Here is an 18,216-nt window from a genome sequence, read left to right as displayed (position 1 = left end):
GGTTAAATGCAAATGACGAACACCTGTCTCTTGTTTCAGTAATTGGTGTGGAGAGAGTATATAACACCAGGAGAAACAGGAGTGGGGGAGAGAGAGACGGACTACTGACTGCTGCCCCGCTGGTGATCTACGAGTGAGAGAATTGTGAATGATTTGTGACCACTTTGTGCCTGTCTGCACCCCTTTTGTTTTGTATTGTGAGAATTAGTGCAAATAAAAAGCAGTCAGTAGTCAAGCCGACCCTGTCCTCTTCCTTCCTGAATACTGAACTTTGCTACACTGGTGCCGAAACCCGGGAGATAAAGTGCTTGTATTACTTCCAACGTCAAGCTCTAAATTATTAGCAAAGTGGCAAGGACCATTTGAGGTCACACGGCGGATTGGAGATCTCGATTATGAGGTTATACGGTCTGATAGGAGAGGGGCACGTCAGATTTATCACCTCAATCTCCTTAAAAAATGGAATGAGGCAGAGGCAGTGATGTTGGCGATGGTGATTGGTGGAGAGGATGATCTCGGGCCAGAGGCGAATACCAAACACCAATCTCTCGCACTGGCCCCCGGAGGAGATCATCTCTCGCCCTCCCAGCTCACTGACCTGACGAAATTACAAGCAGAGTTTGCGGACGTGTTCTCGCCCCTACCGGGCCGTACTAATTTGATTCAGCACCATATCGAGACAGAGCCGGGCGTGGTAGTTCGCAGCCGGCCGTACCGTTTGCCTGAACATAAAAAAAAAGTGGTTCAGGCAGAATTAGGAGCAATGCTTGACATGGGCGTAATAGAAGAATCCAACAGTAACTGGGCGAGCCCGATAGTTTTAGTTCCGAAAACGGACGGCTCGGTTCGGTTCTGTGTGGATTATCGCAAGGTGAATGCTGTGTCGAAATTCGACGCGTATCCAATGCCACGGGTGGACGAACTGCTTGATCGGCTCGGTACGGCTCGGTTTTATTCGACACTGGACTTAACAAAGGGATATTGGCAGATCCCCTTGTCTCCATTATCTAAAGAAAAGACAGCTTTCACCACGCCGTTTGGATTACACCAATTTGTTACCCTTCCGTTCGGGCTGTTCGGGGCTCCGGCTACCTTTCAGCGTCTCATGGACAGAATTTTACGGCCCCATGCTGCGTATGCTGCTGCCTACTTAGATGACATAATTATATTTAGTCATGACTGGCAGCGGCATATGCAGCATTTGAGGGCTGTCTTGAGGTCGCTGAGAGGGGCTGGGCTCACGGCCAACCCGAAGAAGTGTGCAATTGGGCGGGTGGAAGTAAGATATCTGGGCTTCCACTTGGGACATGGGCAGGTGCGTCCCCAAATTGATAAGACGGCAGCAGTTGCGACCTGTCCGCGTCCCAAGACCAAAAAGGAGGTGAGACAGTTCCTAGGGCTGGCGGGATATTATAGAAGGTTTGTACCTAATTATTCGGACCTCACCAGCCCTTTGACTGATCTCACTAAAAAGGAGGCACCAGATACGGTCCAGTGGACGGAGCTGTGCCAGCAGGCCTTTACCCAAGTGAAGGCTGCTTTATGTGGCGGGCCGTTGTTACACTCTCCTGATTTTTCTCTCCCTTTTCTGTTGCAGACAGACGCGTCGGACAGGGGGCTGGGTGCCGTCCTGTCCCAGGAGATAGAGGGGGAGGAACGGCCGGTGCTGTACATTAGTCGGAAGCTCTCAAAGAGAGAGACTAAGTACAGCACCATAGAAAAGGAGTGTCTTGCCATCAGGTGGGCCGTCCTCACCCTCCGCTATTATCTCCTGGGACGGGAATTCACCCTCTGTTCGGACCATGCCCCCCTGCAGTGGCTCCACCGCATGAAGGATACCAACGCGCGGATCACTCGTTGGTATCTAGCTTTACAGCCTTTTAAGTTCAAAGTGGTCCACAGGCCGGGTGCTCAGATGGCTGTGGCCGACTTCCTCTCCAGAAATGGGGGGGGGGGGGGGGGGGGGGGGGGGCTGCAGGCCGGATGGCTCCCCGGCCTGAGTCGGGCGGTGGGGGTATGTGGCGAGGGGGGCGTGGTTCAGCGGAGTCGGCAGCGGGAGAGAGAGTCAGGAGACGAACGGTGAGTGAGTGGGTTAAATGCAAATGACGAACACCTGTCTCTTGTTTCAGTAATTGGTGTGGAGAGAGTATATAACACCAGGAGAAACAGGAGTGGGGGAGAGAGAGACGGACTACTGACTGCTGCCCCGCTGGTGATCTGAACTTTGCTACACCTGTTTATCACAGTAAAGCCGCTTTGAAACAATATGTATTGTTTAAAGCGCTATGTAAATAAGTTTGAATTGACTACAATTTCAGAAAAAAGTCTGTAAATTGTAATGTGCATTTTTCCCTTTTTTGATTCAAGAATAAATTACAAATCATCAGTGATAATACATGTAACAATTACAACATCACTCTCTCTTCTCACCCCATCTGTTCATCTAGCCCATATCAGAGGTCAGTATGGCAACGCAGGTATTCTCTTGAATGGATGTCTGCCTGTACAAAGACAGAAAGATACGGAATCATTGGCAGGCCCACATGGAATCTTGTCTGCACAAAGCAGAAGATTTCCACAAACAAACACCTATAATTTCCAAACTTCTACACATCCACAAACATCTACAAAACCTGGTCTGAAGTCAATGACGCAGTTTTTTTATTTATTTATTTTTTTTAAATGCCGTGTTGGTAATATGCACCTATAGGTGGGTGCACAACGCACATATACTCTGCTTGTTACACACACAGGGATACGCAGCAGCACACAAACATACCAAATATTAAAAATAAAAGGATTACAATGTAAACGATTATTCTTGTGTACATAAAGATAAAAATGCCTACATGTCATAATGGATAGTCATTGCATGTATCAGAATTGCCTATTTGCCACAATGACGAATGAAATTGGCTAATTATTTGACCAATCATGGCAAATACACACATGTATTTAAACTGACTCATCAGGTTGAGGGTGTCTATATTCAATATATATTGAGGGTGTCTATATTCATAAAAATAGCAATCCGCCATGGCACTTGCACCTGGCTTTTAAAGGGAATGGGAGATAACACTCTGATTGGTTTATTACATGTTACGCCCAAAACACACCCATGACTCATTAGGAGACTAGGTACATCCCTTTTGGACGATGTGCCTGGCACGCCGATAATTTTTTCCGTCATTAAACTAGCAAAAGTGGATTCGGTCACGCTCTAAGTCCACCTGCACCATGCGCTTCAGACCATGCCCATAGACAGTTCAAATAGGGCCCTTAAACTACATTTACTTAAATTTTTTCAGAGCCTTTTAAAGCAAAGAGATAAAATCTGAAAGTAAAGGGTTAAATTCTGAAAGTTAAACAAAAAGTTTTTATGAAATAAAAACTTCATAATAAGATTAAAAATGGTCATTTAGTTGCAGTAAATTGTTTATTCCCTTTTTCATTTGTATTTCGATCTAAGTAGTTATAAATGTCATAGTGAACTCCGAGATTATTGTTCAAGGGTATCTTCCGTTCATTCGTTTTTTGATTTAATATTGAAATCAGAAAACGGTACTTTTTTTCGTTTTTCATTTTTGAAAAGAAAACGAAAAAACAAAAAATTGGCTAAATTTTTCGTTTTTTCGTTCGGGGATTGGAAACGAATAATCAGCTTGAATATTCGATCTCTACATGTGGGCGGGAATGAAACGCCTCTTTCCGCTGACAGCAGTGGCAGACAGTGATGCAGGTGAGTAAATGGCAGATGTGACGTTAGAATGTAGTATATGAGAAGGTTGATATTGTCCTTGGTCTTGCAGGAGTGAAGATTGTGGCTGATAGCTAACTGGAGTGTTGGTAGGAGGAGAGACGACGATTGGCGAAGCACACTGAGACGAGACCACAGGAGGGAACAAGAAACACACTGGAATGGAGACGGCGAGTACCGAGGGAGTCTTTGAGGAACGCATAGAAAGAGTCCTTATGCAAACGAGACCGGACGAAGACTGAGGTGAGTGTGAGCCCTTTTGTATCTGTGGTGATTGGGGTGATGATTGATGACAGGTGTGCGTGTTCAGCACTCTGGTGAGGGAGTGTTCTGTGATTGGGTGATGATGGAGCCTTGTGGGTCTGTGACAGCTACATGCTATTTTTTTTTTTTTTTTTTTACATAACTTTTCTTTTAGGCAATATTCTGAGTTTATTACATTAATATTGAGTATTAATGGATGTCACACAAAATTTTTATTTCCTCTGCCAACTAAACTTCCCAGCAAATCAGAACCGTTGTGCGACTAATTCCTAGCGCACAGAGCACTGTTTCATTACTGAATGAATCGGAGTCTTTGAAAGAATAAATTGACCGAGTGATTCAATGGCCTAATAGATTATAGAGATCCACTTGTTATCAATTCTTGTATATTCTTTTTTTTTATATCACACCCATTAAACGATGAATATTTATTCATATCTGTCATATTTTAAATTCATCCCATGTCCAAAACTCAGGGTGTTGTCTAAAACAAATGTTTTGACTGCTGCATATTTACACTTAAATCGATAGGCTACTGATTTGCACTTTACTTCAGTATATTGTAGCCTACATTCGCTCTGGCTGCCCAGTGCGTCTAGCAGCTTTGCCACACATATTTTTATAGTTGGTCAGTTAAATAAAACAGGCAGTGTGCCAAAGCTAGGCTAGGGGGTAGTTTATGTGCATCTGCAAAGTAAAATAATATTTATGAGAAAGAGATGAAATATATTTGCAATAAATATGTTAAGAATCCGTACAGCTGTAGAGCGGAACCGATGAACAACCGATGACGACATGGTTTGATTTCTGGTTGACCAATCAGCGGAAAGAGGCGTTTCATTCCCGCCCACATGTAGAGATGGAATATTCAAGCTGATTATTTGTTTCCAATCCCAGAACGAAAAAACGAAAAATCAAGCCATTTTTTTGTTTTTTCGTTTTCTTTTTAAAAATGAAAAACGAAAAAAAGTACCATTTTCCAATTTTTCTGATTTCAATATTAAATCAAAAAACGAATGAACGGAAGATACCCTGATTGTACACGGACCCATAGGTACCTACTGTTTTAGCGTTCGTAAGTAGGCTACTTATTGAAATTAAGTACCTACTCAGTGAGTGCGGTATGGAACGCAGCCTAAGGATTCGGACATGCTATTCGTTCGCCTACTGCTTTTTGCCTAAGTAGGGAAGTATGCAGTTTCGAACGTAGCCTAAGTGAACCGAACATGTCTCCTCCCGGTCACCGTAGTAAATATTCTGGTGTTTATTTGTCAGTCAGTCGTAGGGTGGCGATGAAAAATACAGCAAACTGTTCGGAAAAATACTGAGCTGAGGAGGAGGAGCAGTGTTATTCTGTCTTCTGCAGCCAGCCAGCCAGCCAGCCAGCTAACGTTAGCCAGTCAGTTTGTGATGGAACTGATTCGGCAGCAGTGGAACTGCGAGTCTGGACCGCAGTCACTGTTCGGCTTTGATTTAGAGAGATCATAACATGGAAATCCAGAACCAACCAATCCTAGCATTTAGAAGCTGAAGAACAACCTGTATTACATTCATAACCTACTACTTTATCTGCTGCTACGAATTATCTGTTTTCAGATCTTCATAGTTTGCTTTAGTAAGTATATTTACAAAATACACGTACAAAAATTTGCTACAGAATTGAAATTAGACGTCGATTGAACAATGTTCATATTATCAACGTCATTTTGTTTTCAGCCGGTGTTCTAACGAATAATGCTTCCTTTCAAACTCGCTAATACTGTTTGCTAACACTGTACGTCGACCATCTCCTATAATAACCGTTTATAAATGTACGTTCCGTGTTTTAGTAACGATAGATTAAATTATAGAGGTAGTAAAGAACACCATTTTAAGGTTTAAAGGGTTTTTATGTTTGAGTTTAATGTGAGGGTATTGGTGTGTTTAAGTTTAATGTGAGACGTTACTGGGTGTGCTAACAGGCTAATTGCGTTAGCTGCAGAGATCAGACACGTTATTCCTAATATACAACATTCAAATGCGGAGAAATAAGCAAACTCTACATTTATTTAGAGACACAATACTAATACCTGATAAGTTATAATAGCAAGTATTTTGGATATAGTTTGTTTATAGATGTTTCTCGCCTCTGTTTAAAGTTTAAAGCTTGAACATCATTTACTTGTAAATTAGTAAAGGACAAGTTAGAGGATACTTTGCATTTCTCTGTGTCTACATACATTAAAGATGTTTTCAACATTCATTCTGAATGTGTTTGTGTATTCAGGCTGCGGAATCAACATAAATTGACAGCATGAACTGGACATTTCTGGAATTCCTTTCCTTCCAACATGCCTCTACACAATTCTTGTATTACGTATTAAATCTTAATATTTTTGTAATCTGTAGTCAGATTTATTTATAGAAAGTGATGCGTCTGTCCACTTGATTTGCGTGTGATGTAATATTACTAATTTTGAGAAATCTGTCCAATCTGTTGGGTTCATTACATAAAGTGGAATGTTTGACTGCTTTCCTGGCTTTGTCTTTTTTTCTTTTTTTTTAGATTGTCATCAACGTCATAGTCTCCACCATGGTTCAGAAGTATCAGTCCCCTGTGAGGGTGTACAAACATCCTTTTGAACTGGTCATGGCAGTAAGTGTCACACACAGTCTTAACACTCAACAGTACATTTTAGTACAACAGTCTGTTTTCCATGAATTTAATGCTTCCCTAAAGGTGGATCATGAGCTGCGTTTACATGGACCATAATAATCCATTTGTAATCGGACTAGTAGCACAGTCTGAGTAAAAATCTCATTTGGATTGTAAGGGGTGGTTTAAACCTTTTCTAATTTGTTCAATAGTACATGTAAACATTTGATCGGATTGCAAACTGAAGACGTAGAAATGGCATAATGACATATGACTCAAGGAACAAGCTGTTGTTGTTAAATATATTGTAATAAATGACTGTCATGTCATTCTAAAATTCTCATTGTCTGTGAAGTGCTGCAGGACAATGTTGTCCCAGCAGTCCATTGCTTCGATCTCTCATCCACATACACCTTGTTTTGGGTGTGGGAAAGGTGTTTTTACTGCTTGAGCGCAAAGCGTCATGTGCTTGTCGTCTCCTAATCAAGACCCAAAATATTAAGTAAATTGATGAGCGGGAAACTCTATATTTGTGCAGTCCACACATGTCAAAAGATTAAATATGATTTGAAGCTTGTCACATATAAATGCACACATCAAACCGATCACTTAATTTAGCATTCATGTAAACACTATGTTCGGATTCATCAGTCGGAATTACTTACAATTTTATTCTGATTGAAACAAAAAGTGTCCATATTGACATAGCTACTGTCTGTTTTGGCAGTTTATACACATGAATGTAGATTGTGGAAGAAGGTGCTCTGTTTTACAGAGGTTATGCAGGGCTTGCATTAGTCCATTTGCAGGTTTAAAGATTCTTTATGTACGTTTCTAGTAAGTGCAGAGTTTTTAGAACATGTAGTATGGAAAGATTTTTTTAGTTGACTTAAAGGGTTAGTTCATCCAAAATTAATGTCATTTATTATTCACCCTCATGTCGTTCTATACCCGTAAGACCTTCGTTCATCTTCGGAACACAAATTAAGATATTTTTGATGAAATCCGATGGCTCAGTGAGGCCTCTATTGCCAGTGGTGGTTTTACCTTAATATTATAAAGTGACGAGAATACTTTTTGTGCGCCGAAAAAACAAAATAACGACTTTTCAACAATATCTAGTGATGGCCGATTTCAAAACACTGCTTCGAAGCTTTACAAATCTTTTGTTTCGAATAAGTGATTCGGATCGCGTATCAAACTGCTGAAATCACGTGACTTTGGCGCTCTGAACAACTGATTCGAAACAAAAGATTCGTAAAGCTTCAACGCAGTGTTTTGAAATCGGCTAGCACTAGATATTGTTAAAGTCATTATTTTGTTTTTTTTGGGGCACAAAAAGTATTCTCGTCCCTTCATAACATTAAAGTTGAACCACTGTAGTCACAGGAACTCTTTTAAATATGTTTTTAGTACCTTTCTGGGTGTTTGAAAGTGTAAATTAACTTGCTGTCAATGCAGGCCTCACTGAGCCATCGGATTTTATCAAAAGTATCTTAATTTGTTTTCCTTCCATGCATTCAACTTATACTGTGAATTTTCAGATGAGTAGGATGTCAGCAACCCGTAAAATTCAGATACCGATGTCTGTTCTAAACAAGTCAGAGTCAACTGGGTCTTGAATTGAGATGCTGATAGCGTCACAAACCTAATTATCTGTTAGTTCTCTTTCAAACAACAAAAGTGTCAAGTTGTTGCGGCGTCTTGTCATTTTTGTCAAGATGGTTCTTTATAAAATTCACTATAGATAGCAGTTTAGCCATTATTGTAATAACAGTTAGAATCCGGATATTGGCACAAAGAACATAACATTACTACTGGTGTGACATAACTGAAGAGACGAATTAGCATATTCTTATTAATATTAGAATAGAGTTCTAATGCATGACAAAACAAATCACATTTAAAATAATTATTGAAGAATTGGTAAAAGTTAGAAAATTGTATTATTAAAAAAAAAAGTATTTCCCTGGATCTGACTGGGTGGGCAAGCTGTCAAGGCCCACCTGTAGCTCCGCCCCTGCTTTTTCCCAGTCAAAAACTATCCCAATCGTTTGATTTTGTAAACTATCCAGTACACACAATACTCAAATATAGCCTATATCTCAAACTGGCTGTCAAAGTGCAAAATTGCTATAAATGTAACAGTGCAAGTACAAAATGTATGTAAATTAAATACTCAGTAGTCAAAAATGCAGGTTAAACTCACAGCACATGCAGTGATGGAGCACGCAGCATTTACTTTGAACAGAACCGTTCTGAGACGCCAATCATGAGCTGCTGCCGTGAACATAGTGCGCTTTGCTTGGAATCCCACCGCAACCTACCTTTGCCATGTGATAAGTGCACTACTATGTCGCAATTTTAATTTCTGTTCGATTAGTGATCTTTTAGATTCATTACAAAACTGTGGTGGGTCATCTTTGTAATGGACTACTTGTACTGAGCCTCGTGATGCACATCCAGTTTGATATATTACGGCTCAGTTGTTTCCGATTATATCTATTTTCAGTGGGCTGTTATCACATAGCTAACTAAACGCCTCTTAAAATGAGAGTCCTCGGGATGATTTTAAATTCCAGACACATTCAGAGACAGGAGAAGAGATATTCTGATGATTACCGTGTACATACCTTTCCAAACTCAACGGAACTTTAACTTTTAATCCAACATAAGCCGTGATTCTACTAGTGATCGCGACACTGCAGTGTGAGACGCGATGAATAAGATCAGAATGAACATTTATATTATCATTTAATTTTAGTCACTATTCTGTGCCATTTTTTCACTGACAATCATTTGTATGTAATTCACACATTTATGCCAAAAATCCTAATATTCAAAGTAGTTGCGAAGTCATTGCGTTATTCTTTAAGATTCATTAAATATTTAACATCGTTAAGGCAGTTTTCACATTCATTCAACTATTTTAAACACTGCAATAAAAGAGCACCAACGCAAGCAAAAGCCTACTGCTCGTATGAAAATTAACCATAGTTACTATACTATTACTATAGTAAAACCTTGGTTCGCCTTCATAAGTATTTGATTAATTATAACTATTATATGAAAGGTTATACTGCTGTTTAAAGGGTTAGTTCACCCAAAAATGAAAATAATGTCATTTATTACTCACCCTCATGGCGTTCCACACCCGTAAGACCTTTGTTAATCTTCGGAACACAAATTAAGATATTTTTGTTGAAATCTGATGGCTAAGTGAGGCCTCCATAGCCAGCAATGAAATTTCCTCTCTCAAGATCCATTAATGTACTAAAAACATATTTAAATCAGTTCATGTGAGTACAGTGGTTCAATATTAATATTATAAAGCGACGAGAATATTTTTGGTGCGCCCAAAAAAACAAAATAACGACTTAAATAGTGATGGCCGATTTCAAAACACTGCGTCAGGAAGCGTCAGAGCATTATGAATCAGCGTGTCGAATCAGCGGTTCGGAGCGCCAAAGTCACGTGATTTTCAGCAGTTTGACACACGATCCGAATCATGATTCGACACGGACATCGATTAGTAGAAAGTGTGTATGATGTAGTGTTTTAGTTGATAGCAGCCTACTTTTGACAAAGCTGATTTCTGAGAGACGCAAGAGAAACGCGGCTATTTGATTTATGAACGCGCTGCTCATTAGAGTTTTCACCCATTTGTGTATCATATCGTCTATCATCTCGCAAGGTTTGAACATTTAAATGCACATCAAATAGAAAATGTTTATGACGCAGTATTTTGTTGATGTATTAGACTAATTTTGTCAAAGCTCTGATTTCTGAGAGACAAACAGCACGGCTATTTGTTTTGCGCTGTGCTCAGTTTACACTCATTCACTTCACACACACATTAGCCTATTGCGTGGTAATTTTAGAGATTTGTGTAATTTTGTGCTATCCCTCGGCTCACCTGTTATTCATCAAACACGAGGAATGACTGACTATTTTCCCATACATTGGAGTGAGACTATGGATGTCTCTCGAGCTGTCGCGATCTTTCTTGGCACTCTGTGGAGTGACTGATCGCTGTAGCGCTTCAGTTCACGCAGAGAGCACATGGACACACCACATAGCCTAGCCTACCTGTCAACACTCCCGCTTTTGCCGGGAGTCTTCTGTATTTCACACCCATTTCCCTTCACCCGTTTTGCTATTTCTCCCATGAAACTCCCGTAATTTGTCTGTCCAAACCTCGTCATAAGAATAATCAAATAATTATATTATTCCAAGGTTGTCCAGTTGCCATATTTTGTATGAAATGCATTCTACTCATGTAATCAACACATCATACAAATTCAAACCCATTTGTAACCTCAGCCTGGCAATCTACAACCCCATTGCGCTGTTGATATTTGTGCAGTCGATGTGAGAAGTTGAATCACAATAAACCTCACAAGAATCGAAAATAGGCTACTTTCCCATAAACTGGAGTGATCCAGATCATTGACATCACGTCTCTGTCGCGATCTTTCCTGCCGTTCTGACAGCGCCATCAGTTCAAGCAGATCTCACGAACCGATCATCTCTTCCACTTTATTGTTACAACATGAAATAAACATGAATTAACCTCTGAAGGTATGTTGAAAGATACAGTACAATTTTAAAAAAATCTGTACCATCTCTCATGTAATCGCTCAATGAGTGTTTCAACCGCAGAAATGCGTCAATAAAACAGATTGTAAAAAATGTCACATATAACGCTTCAGCCGTAATAAGTAGAATGCGGAAGTAGTTGTGCAAGTAGTCCATTAAATCAGAAATAGACATTTGATATAGAGTGCAGTAAAGCAGGATAACTATTTTAAAAAAGGCTATTCACCTCCTGTATGTTCTTTAAGTTTTCAACGTAGACAGCTTTTCGGTCGCATTGAAATGTCCACTCCTGTACGCAGGCGTGGATTAACACACAGGCTTGCCTAGGCTGCAGCCTAGAGGCTCCACGTGTGCAGGGGCCCCAGATTGGCCAGACTATTTTTTTTTTTTTTTATTATTTTAAATTAACTTCAAAAAGTTAACAAAAAACAAAAAAAGACCCTAATTGGCTCATAAGAAACATTAAAAAATAATAATAAGCAGGTAATTGTATAGATGTGACATTTGGGTCACATCTGTCCAATCAGCTGCTGGTCAAATCATGTCAATCATTTTTATTTATGTCACTGCTATTGCTAGACAGCATAGTGTCAAAATGTCCAAAAGAAAGTACGATAGTGGAGCACAAAAACGTAAAATACAAAGGTTACAAGAACAACGTGACCAAGATATACTGAAAAAAATCTCTAAATTGACTGGATAGCTACATCAAGACAGGAAGTCCGTGAGGGAGAGATCGTTAACGGCAGGAAATCCAAACATTCAACCATGAAAAGGCGTTGGTAAATCAGCTTGTAAAAATGTCACATTTACTGTAACATTTACCTCAGAAAAGCCGTTCAATGTCCAAAAACTCATTAGTCAGCTACAAAAATTAACTTGGAAAGAAGCATTTTGCACTATAGGCTTTTGCACATTCATTCTATTTGTAGGCTACTTAACATGTACTTCAATATTGATTGTATAAATTCGCATTATGACAGCCACCATTTAAATGTTTAGGCCTATGTAAAAATGAGTAAAACACATTAAATGTATTATAACATTATTATAAAAACTTCCTTATGTGTAATTTATATGTAAATGGATTACAAATCAATTAATTTTAACCTTTAATATTAAAATGATCTACCAGCTGTGGTTCCCTGTAAAGTTTATAGCATTAGTTGAGATATTGAGATATTGAGGAAATTTGCTATATACTTTACCTTATAGGCCCCAAATGAATCAATTCCGATTGTGAAATTTGTGTCAATTCCCAGCCCTAATGTCAATGAATGTTTTTTGTTTGTTTGTTTGTTTGTTTGTTTTTTCTCCATTTATTTTCTTGTCAGAGTGCACCAGAATGCTTTGTTTACATGTTAAAATCACAAAAATTTTCTCATGGGGGACGATGCCCCCAGATCCCCCTACAACAATTTAGTTTTGTACACGTCCCCTTTTTCACCATGTTGAGTTTGCAGGTATTAGTGTTACTTCGGTACCAAGCCGGTACTGAAATTTTGAAAATGTGACGATACCCGCATTTCTGTAGTACCGAGAGTCCAGGTATATTTGGTACCCACTGATAGGGCTGTGTCAGTATTTACTTGAATATGACACGAGTGAAGCACAAAGCTTTGTTTACAAAAGAAATAATAGGTTAGCAATTAAATGTGACATCGCAGCCATGGAAACATTTTGGTTCATGCCGAATGAGAGAGGTACGTGAGTCCATAAATTTAAGCTTTGTATTCTGTTTTACGAATCACGATCTAGTCACCCGATTAGCAGAGAATTGAACAATATTCCATTAGTTATTCCGCTGAACGTGGAATCTCTGTTTCTTTTCCCAAATCTTCACTCACGAAGGGGATTATAAACGTGTCTTTCTTTTGTTCGCATTTAGGCCTATTATAGGCTATTTGCATTCTTTATTGTGGTAAAGTAGAAAAAACATTGTAGGACAGAAACCTTTTTGCTTGCGCGTCAATTTCTATTTAACACAGTTTGTGCTTGTTATTAGACTTTATAAGGCGCTTCAAGTTTATTTGTATAGCGTGTTTCACACACGCTGGTGATTTTTACTTTCGCTTTTTTCTGGCAGCGCAAAATCAAACAGCCTGAATGTCTTGCCCCTGTGGAGGATAAAACTCGCTCTTCAGAAGTTTTACAACAAGTGTCAGTTGCTTGTAACATCAGGAGATAACATGAAGATATTATTGAAGAAATGGTCTCTTTCTTGCTTGTGTCCCACATCCCTCTCAAAGCGCAGAGCGGTAGGCTATATGACGCATCTTTGTGTGGAAATAACAAAACGAATAATATTTAACTTTCTTATTATTTAGGTTACCATTATTTACCGATTTCATAGTTTTACAGGCCGTAGTGTGTTGTTTCACTGAAGGAATAGCTAAAATAAACACGCACGTCTGTTACCCCTGTTGAAAAAACCAGCATATGCTGGTAAGGTAGGTTTTGAAACTGGTATGCTGGTTTGAGCTGGTCCAGGACCAGCATGGACCTGCACAGGACCAGCACTTGACCAGCATAAACCAGCATAAACCAGCTCAAACCAGCATACCAGCTTCAAAACCTACCTTAACCAACATATGCTGTTTTTTTTTTCAACCGTTCAAAATGGATGTTTGAACACTTATTTATTTATTTATTTATTTTTTTATATATTTCAAAATTTATTTCATTGAAGTAGCCTTTATATACACACACAAACATACGCACATGCTCCAAATCATATTTAATATGTTTTTAAAATAGGCTATATAAAATAGAAAAATAGTTCCAACAGATTTTGCTGTGGTACCGAAATTGGTACCGAGAACCGTAAAATTTTCATGGTATTGGTACTGACTACTGGAATTTTGGTACCGTGACCACACTAGCAGGTATGGTGTTTGTGACTTGAAAATATTTCTTTTTCTTGGGATTTATCATTCACGATCTCACAACCGCTTGTAAATCTGTGTAAATTTGTTTAAAATTAGCTAGTATTTAAAATTTCCTAGTGTTTAATTTACCATTATTTCTTTTGAACAAAACAATTTTAGTAATTTCATGTAGTGATCGACCGATATTGATTTTTTTTTTTTTTTTTTTTTTTTAAGAACCGATACCGATAATTTGTTTATGTGCCCGATAACTGATATGCAGAACCGATATTTACTGTTATACTTCTGTTTTTGACACGATTACAACACCACTGAACTGAACAAACCATTTTATCAATTTATTATTTACAATCACTCCCTCCTTGCATAGAAAACAAAACAAATCTTATTTAAAAAGCAGCAGCAGCAACACTAATGTTAACAATAAGCAAAATAAATGTAGAATGTGTGTTTTCAAATGGAGAAAATAAATTAAAGACAGGAGTCATATCAACTTTGCAGAAATGTAATACTTAATTTTAAACTACAGTTTTAGTAGATTTATAAGCTGTTTAATAGGCTAAAGAGTGAAGAATAATTTGCTAGATAATAATAAATAACTGAATATTCTCTGGAATATTGGAATATAACAAACAAAACATTGTATTTTATTGCATTTCTCAACTGATATGTTATATCAGAATTATAATGTTTTTGTTCTAGATTATGAAATATCTGCTGACAAAGCGCTGTTTATCTATGCATTTACACAGAACTATACTCAAACTGCGATCGCTCATGGAGATAATTAATTTCCATAGAGTTGCTTACTTGGATGTTTATTAGTGAATTAATGGTTATATAGTAAATGTTTATATAATTACGGTGTTTTAAACAAGTGAATCTTGTTAAAAGTTACATGCAGTAGCCGAGCATCAACCTGCTGAGTAAACAGCAAAATGCAGATGACTTCACGAGACTAATGGTGAGCATAGACAACAGAGAGAGAGAATTAAATTCAGTGCTTTTATTTCCAACATGTGCTCATTCATGGCTGTATTATTTAATTCATGCAAAGTTACACCTTTTTTGGGACAGGACTTGACAGATTATTTCTTAGAGACAAGCTGCATAAACTAGCTACATTTCAGGCATTTTTGTAACACATCTAATTTGTGCATTAATGGCTGTTATGTTAAATAAAGTTTACTAATTACAGCAAAGCAGTAATTAGAAGTATACTTTACCTGTGCACGCCGTCGTCTCGTCTCTCCTCAGATGCACTGTAATGGCGATCCTGCGCGCAATTCTCAAAACACCCACAAGATGGCGGCGTTTATCTGTAAATCCGATATTACAAAACCGATATCCGATTATGGTAAAATGCTTAAATATCGGGGAAAATATCGGTAAATTGATATATCGGTCGATCTCCAATTTCATGTTTTAATTGTAGGTCATCTTGTACACTGTCAAGGACAAAGCTAACCAGCAAAACCTGATATTAAAAGCATCCTAAATGTTACTTTACATGTGTTTGCACCATATTGTAGTGAGTAACTGTGTATTGTAGTGACCTTTCTTGGTATTTCTGTTTCAAATAGCCCACCATAATCTGTAGTCTGAGCCTTTCCAGGGCAGATACGTTACTAGTTAGTTTTAAGGAAAATCATTTTCAAATAATGTTCTATTTTTTTGCCAAATAACTCTGCGTATGTGTCCACAACCCCGTCTTGGTCTCAGTGAACTTGAGCACGTAAAAATGAACCGAAATTCAGCGTGTACTTGCCTTACAGACATGAGAAATGTATCTATAGAAAGCTTGAAATGTCTACGTTTAAATGAACCAATTCAAATGGAAAACAAATATTCTCAGATTATGTAATCTGTATGAAACATGCATATAGGCGCATCCGTTGTGGAGATGACAACAAAATAGCTGAAGTAGTCAGGATGTAATTAAAAAAAATTGAGTGCATTAAGTAAACATTCATAAAACTGAAATAGTATTGTAATGAGTGGAATAGAGGTGTGGCCCCTTTAAGAATGACCATTCTGTTCTGAACTGTCTACATCGCATGTGACGGAAATGCCGCCGTGTTTGCGGGTGTATTTCATTTTCTGTTGCTCATTTAAGTTGTTTTGGTTTAATAAGTAACACTGTTGACAGTGGGACATTTGTGGAAGACAGTTATACGAGTTCATCTTGAGGTTGGAATGAAACATGATCTGTGAAAATGGGTCTGTGAGTCTGACTGTTCACTGCTGTAGCTCGAGTTATGTTATGGCATTGTCCGCTCTGAGTCCGAGACGTGAGCACTGCCTCGCCTGTACAAAACGCTTCCACAACGTGAGAAAGCTGCAGTCGCGTGGATGCGCTCTTATATTTTCCGCTATGTGCGCTCCTGCTTACTTCTGAGACACTGGCCATATGTATATGATGGGCAACTATTAGCTTTGAACATCCAAGCGATTTTATCATTCAGTAGTAACGTTCTTGGGAGCTCTTTGAGAGATGGTTTCTTTGTGCTTATACAACAAACACACACACAAGCCGCCTGCATAGAGCTCACGCATTCCGAATTGAGTTGTTTTACCTTAAACGGTCAAATACACACAAAATTGTCAAAAAATGTCCATCTTGGTGAGTATTCACATAAACACAGTAGGTTATGTCTGTGAATTTAAAAAGTTTAATAGTATCAGTGCATGTGTATTAGCCTATTATCGAATCAGTGAAGCCAAAAATACATGCTGCTGTCTGTCACTAAATATAACGTATGTAACTTTAAATTAATCGTATGGATTTACATATTTAATGTATTAAGTGACTATTCAGTGTTATTTTACATTTGATTACTTTATTTAATTTCTTAAACTAGCATCTCTGTACCTGAATACTACTGTTAGAACTACCTAAACTTAAGTACAAATATTATGAGATATAAACATCACTGGTTTAAACGCACGCTGGAGCTTTCATGTTATCTAAACGATATGATCTTATGTAACTTATGCGCGTTGATATAAATGTCTAAATTAACGTTAGATCGTTTTAATGACGCACTGACCTGTCGATCGTCTTGTAAGTCAGGATGAGCAAGTGACAGATGCTTGGCAAGGTTTGATGGTTCTTCATTTTTATAAGCAAAATAATTCCAAATTATGCGTCTACTGCTCTCATTATTAATTAGTTTTGGGTGTGTTGAGTGAGATTCAACTGCTTTTTCCATTTTATTCCTCTATGTTGTCACATTTGCCGGTTTCGCATCAGTTTGGGTAGCACACACAGCAGCATATACGGAACAGCAGCATATACCGAAATGAGCAAAATCATGATATCGTACCGTTTGAAAAAAAAAACAAACAAAAAAAAAAAAAAAAAAAAATATATATATATATATATATATATATATATATATATATATATATATATATATATATATATATATATTGGTATTTTTCTAGTACCGGTATACTGCGCACCCGATTCCAAAAAAGTTGGGACGCTGTACAAATTGTGAATAAAAAAGGAATGCAATAATTTACAAATCTCATAAACTTATATTTTATTCACAATAGAATATAGATAACATATCAAATGTTGAAAGTGAGACATTTTGAAATGTCATGCCAAATCTTGGCTCATTTTGGATTTCATGAGAGCTACACATTCCAAAAAAGTTGGGACAGGTAGCAATAAGAGGCCAGAAAAGTTAAATGTATAAGGAACAGCTGAAGGACCAATTTGCAACTTATTAGGTCAATTGGCAACATGATTGGGTATAAAAAGAGCCTCTCAGAGTGGCAATGTCTCTCAGAAGTCAAGATGGGCAGAGGATCACCAATTCCCCCAATGCTGCGGCGAAAAATAGTGGAGCAATATCAGAAAGGAGTTTCTCAGAGAAAAATTGCAAAGAGTTTGAAGTTATCATCATCTACAGTGCATAATATCATCCAAAGATTCAGAGAATCTGGAGCAATCTCTGTGTGTAAGGGTCAAGGCCGGAAAACCATACTGGATGCCCGTGATCTTCGGGCTCTTAGACGGCACTGCATCACATACAGGAATGCTGCTGTAATGGAAATCACAA

The 18,216-nt window shown here is 38.3% G+C and overlaps 1 protein-coding gene across 5 annotated transcripts in view; it reads left to right on the top strand.

Annotated features, from left to right (window-relative positions):
* Positions 1 to 5,203: 5,203 nt before the first annotated feature.
* The window catches only part of si:dkey-237i9.1 (SEC14-like protein 1), a 145,326-nt gene continuing 132,313 nt past the window's right edge, over positions 5,204 to 18,216 (top strand). For 2 of the 5 annotated variants that reach the window (XM_051898098.1, XM_051898100.1), the window contains exons 1-2: positions 5,207 to 5,636; positions 6,567 to 6,656. In XM_051898098.1, coding sequence (XP_051754058.1) covers positions 6,594 to 6,656 — 63 coding nt within the window. In that variant the 5' untranslated portion in view covers positions 5,207 to 5,636; positions 6,567 to 6,593. Of the gene's footprint in view, positions 5,637 to 6,566; positions 6,657 to 18,216 lie in introns of all 5 variants that reach the window. The other 3 variants (XM_051898102.1, XM_051898101.1, XM_051898099.1) reach the window with 3 other exon arrangements.

The sequence above is a fragment of the Ctenopharyngodon idella genome, chromosome 6 (genome assembly GCF_019924925.1).
Source record: "Ctenopharyngodon idella isolate HZGC_01 chromosome 6, HZGC01, whole genome shotgun sequence".
Taxonomy (NCBI): Eukaryota; Metazoa; Chordata; class Actinopteri; order Cypriniformes; family Xenocyprididae; genus Ctenopharyngodon; species Ctenopharyngodon idella.
This window is presented reverse-complemented; position numbering and strand designations above follow the sequence as displayed.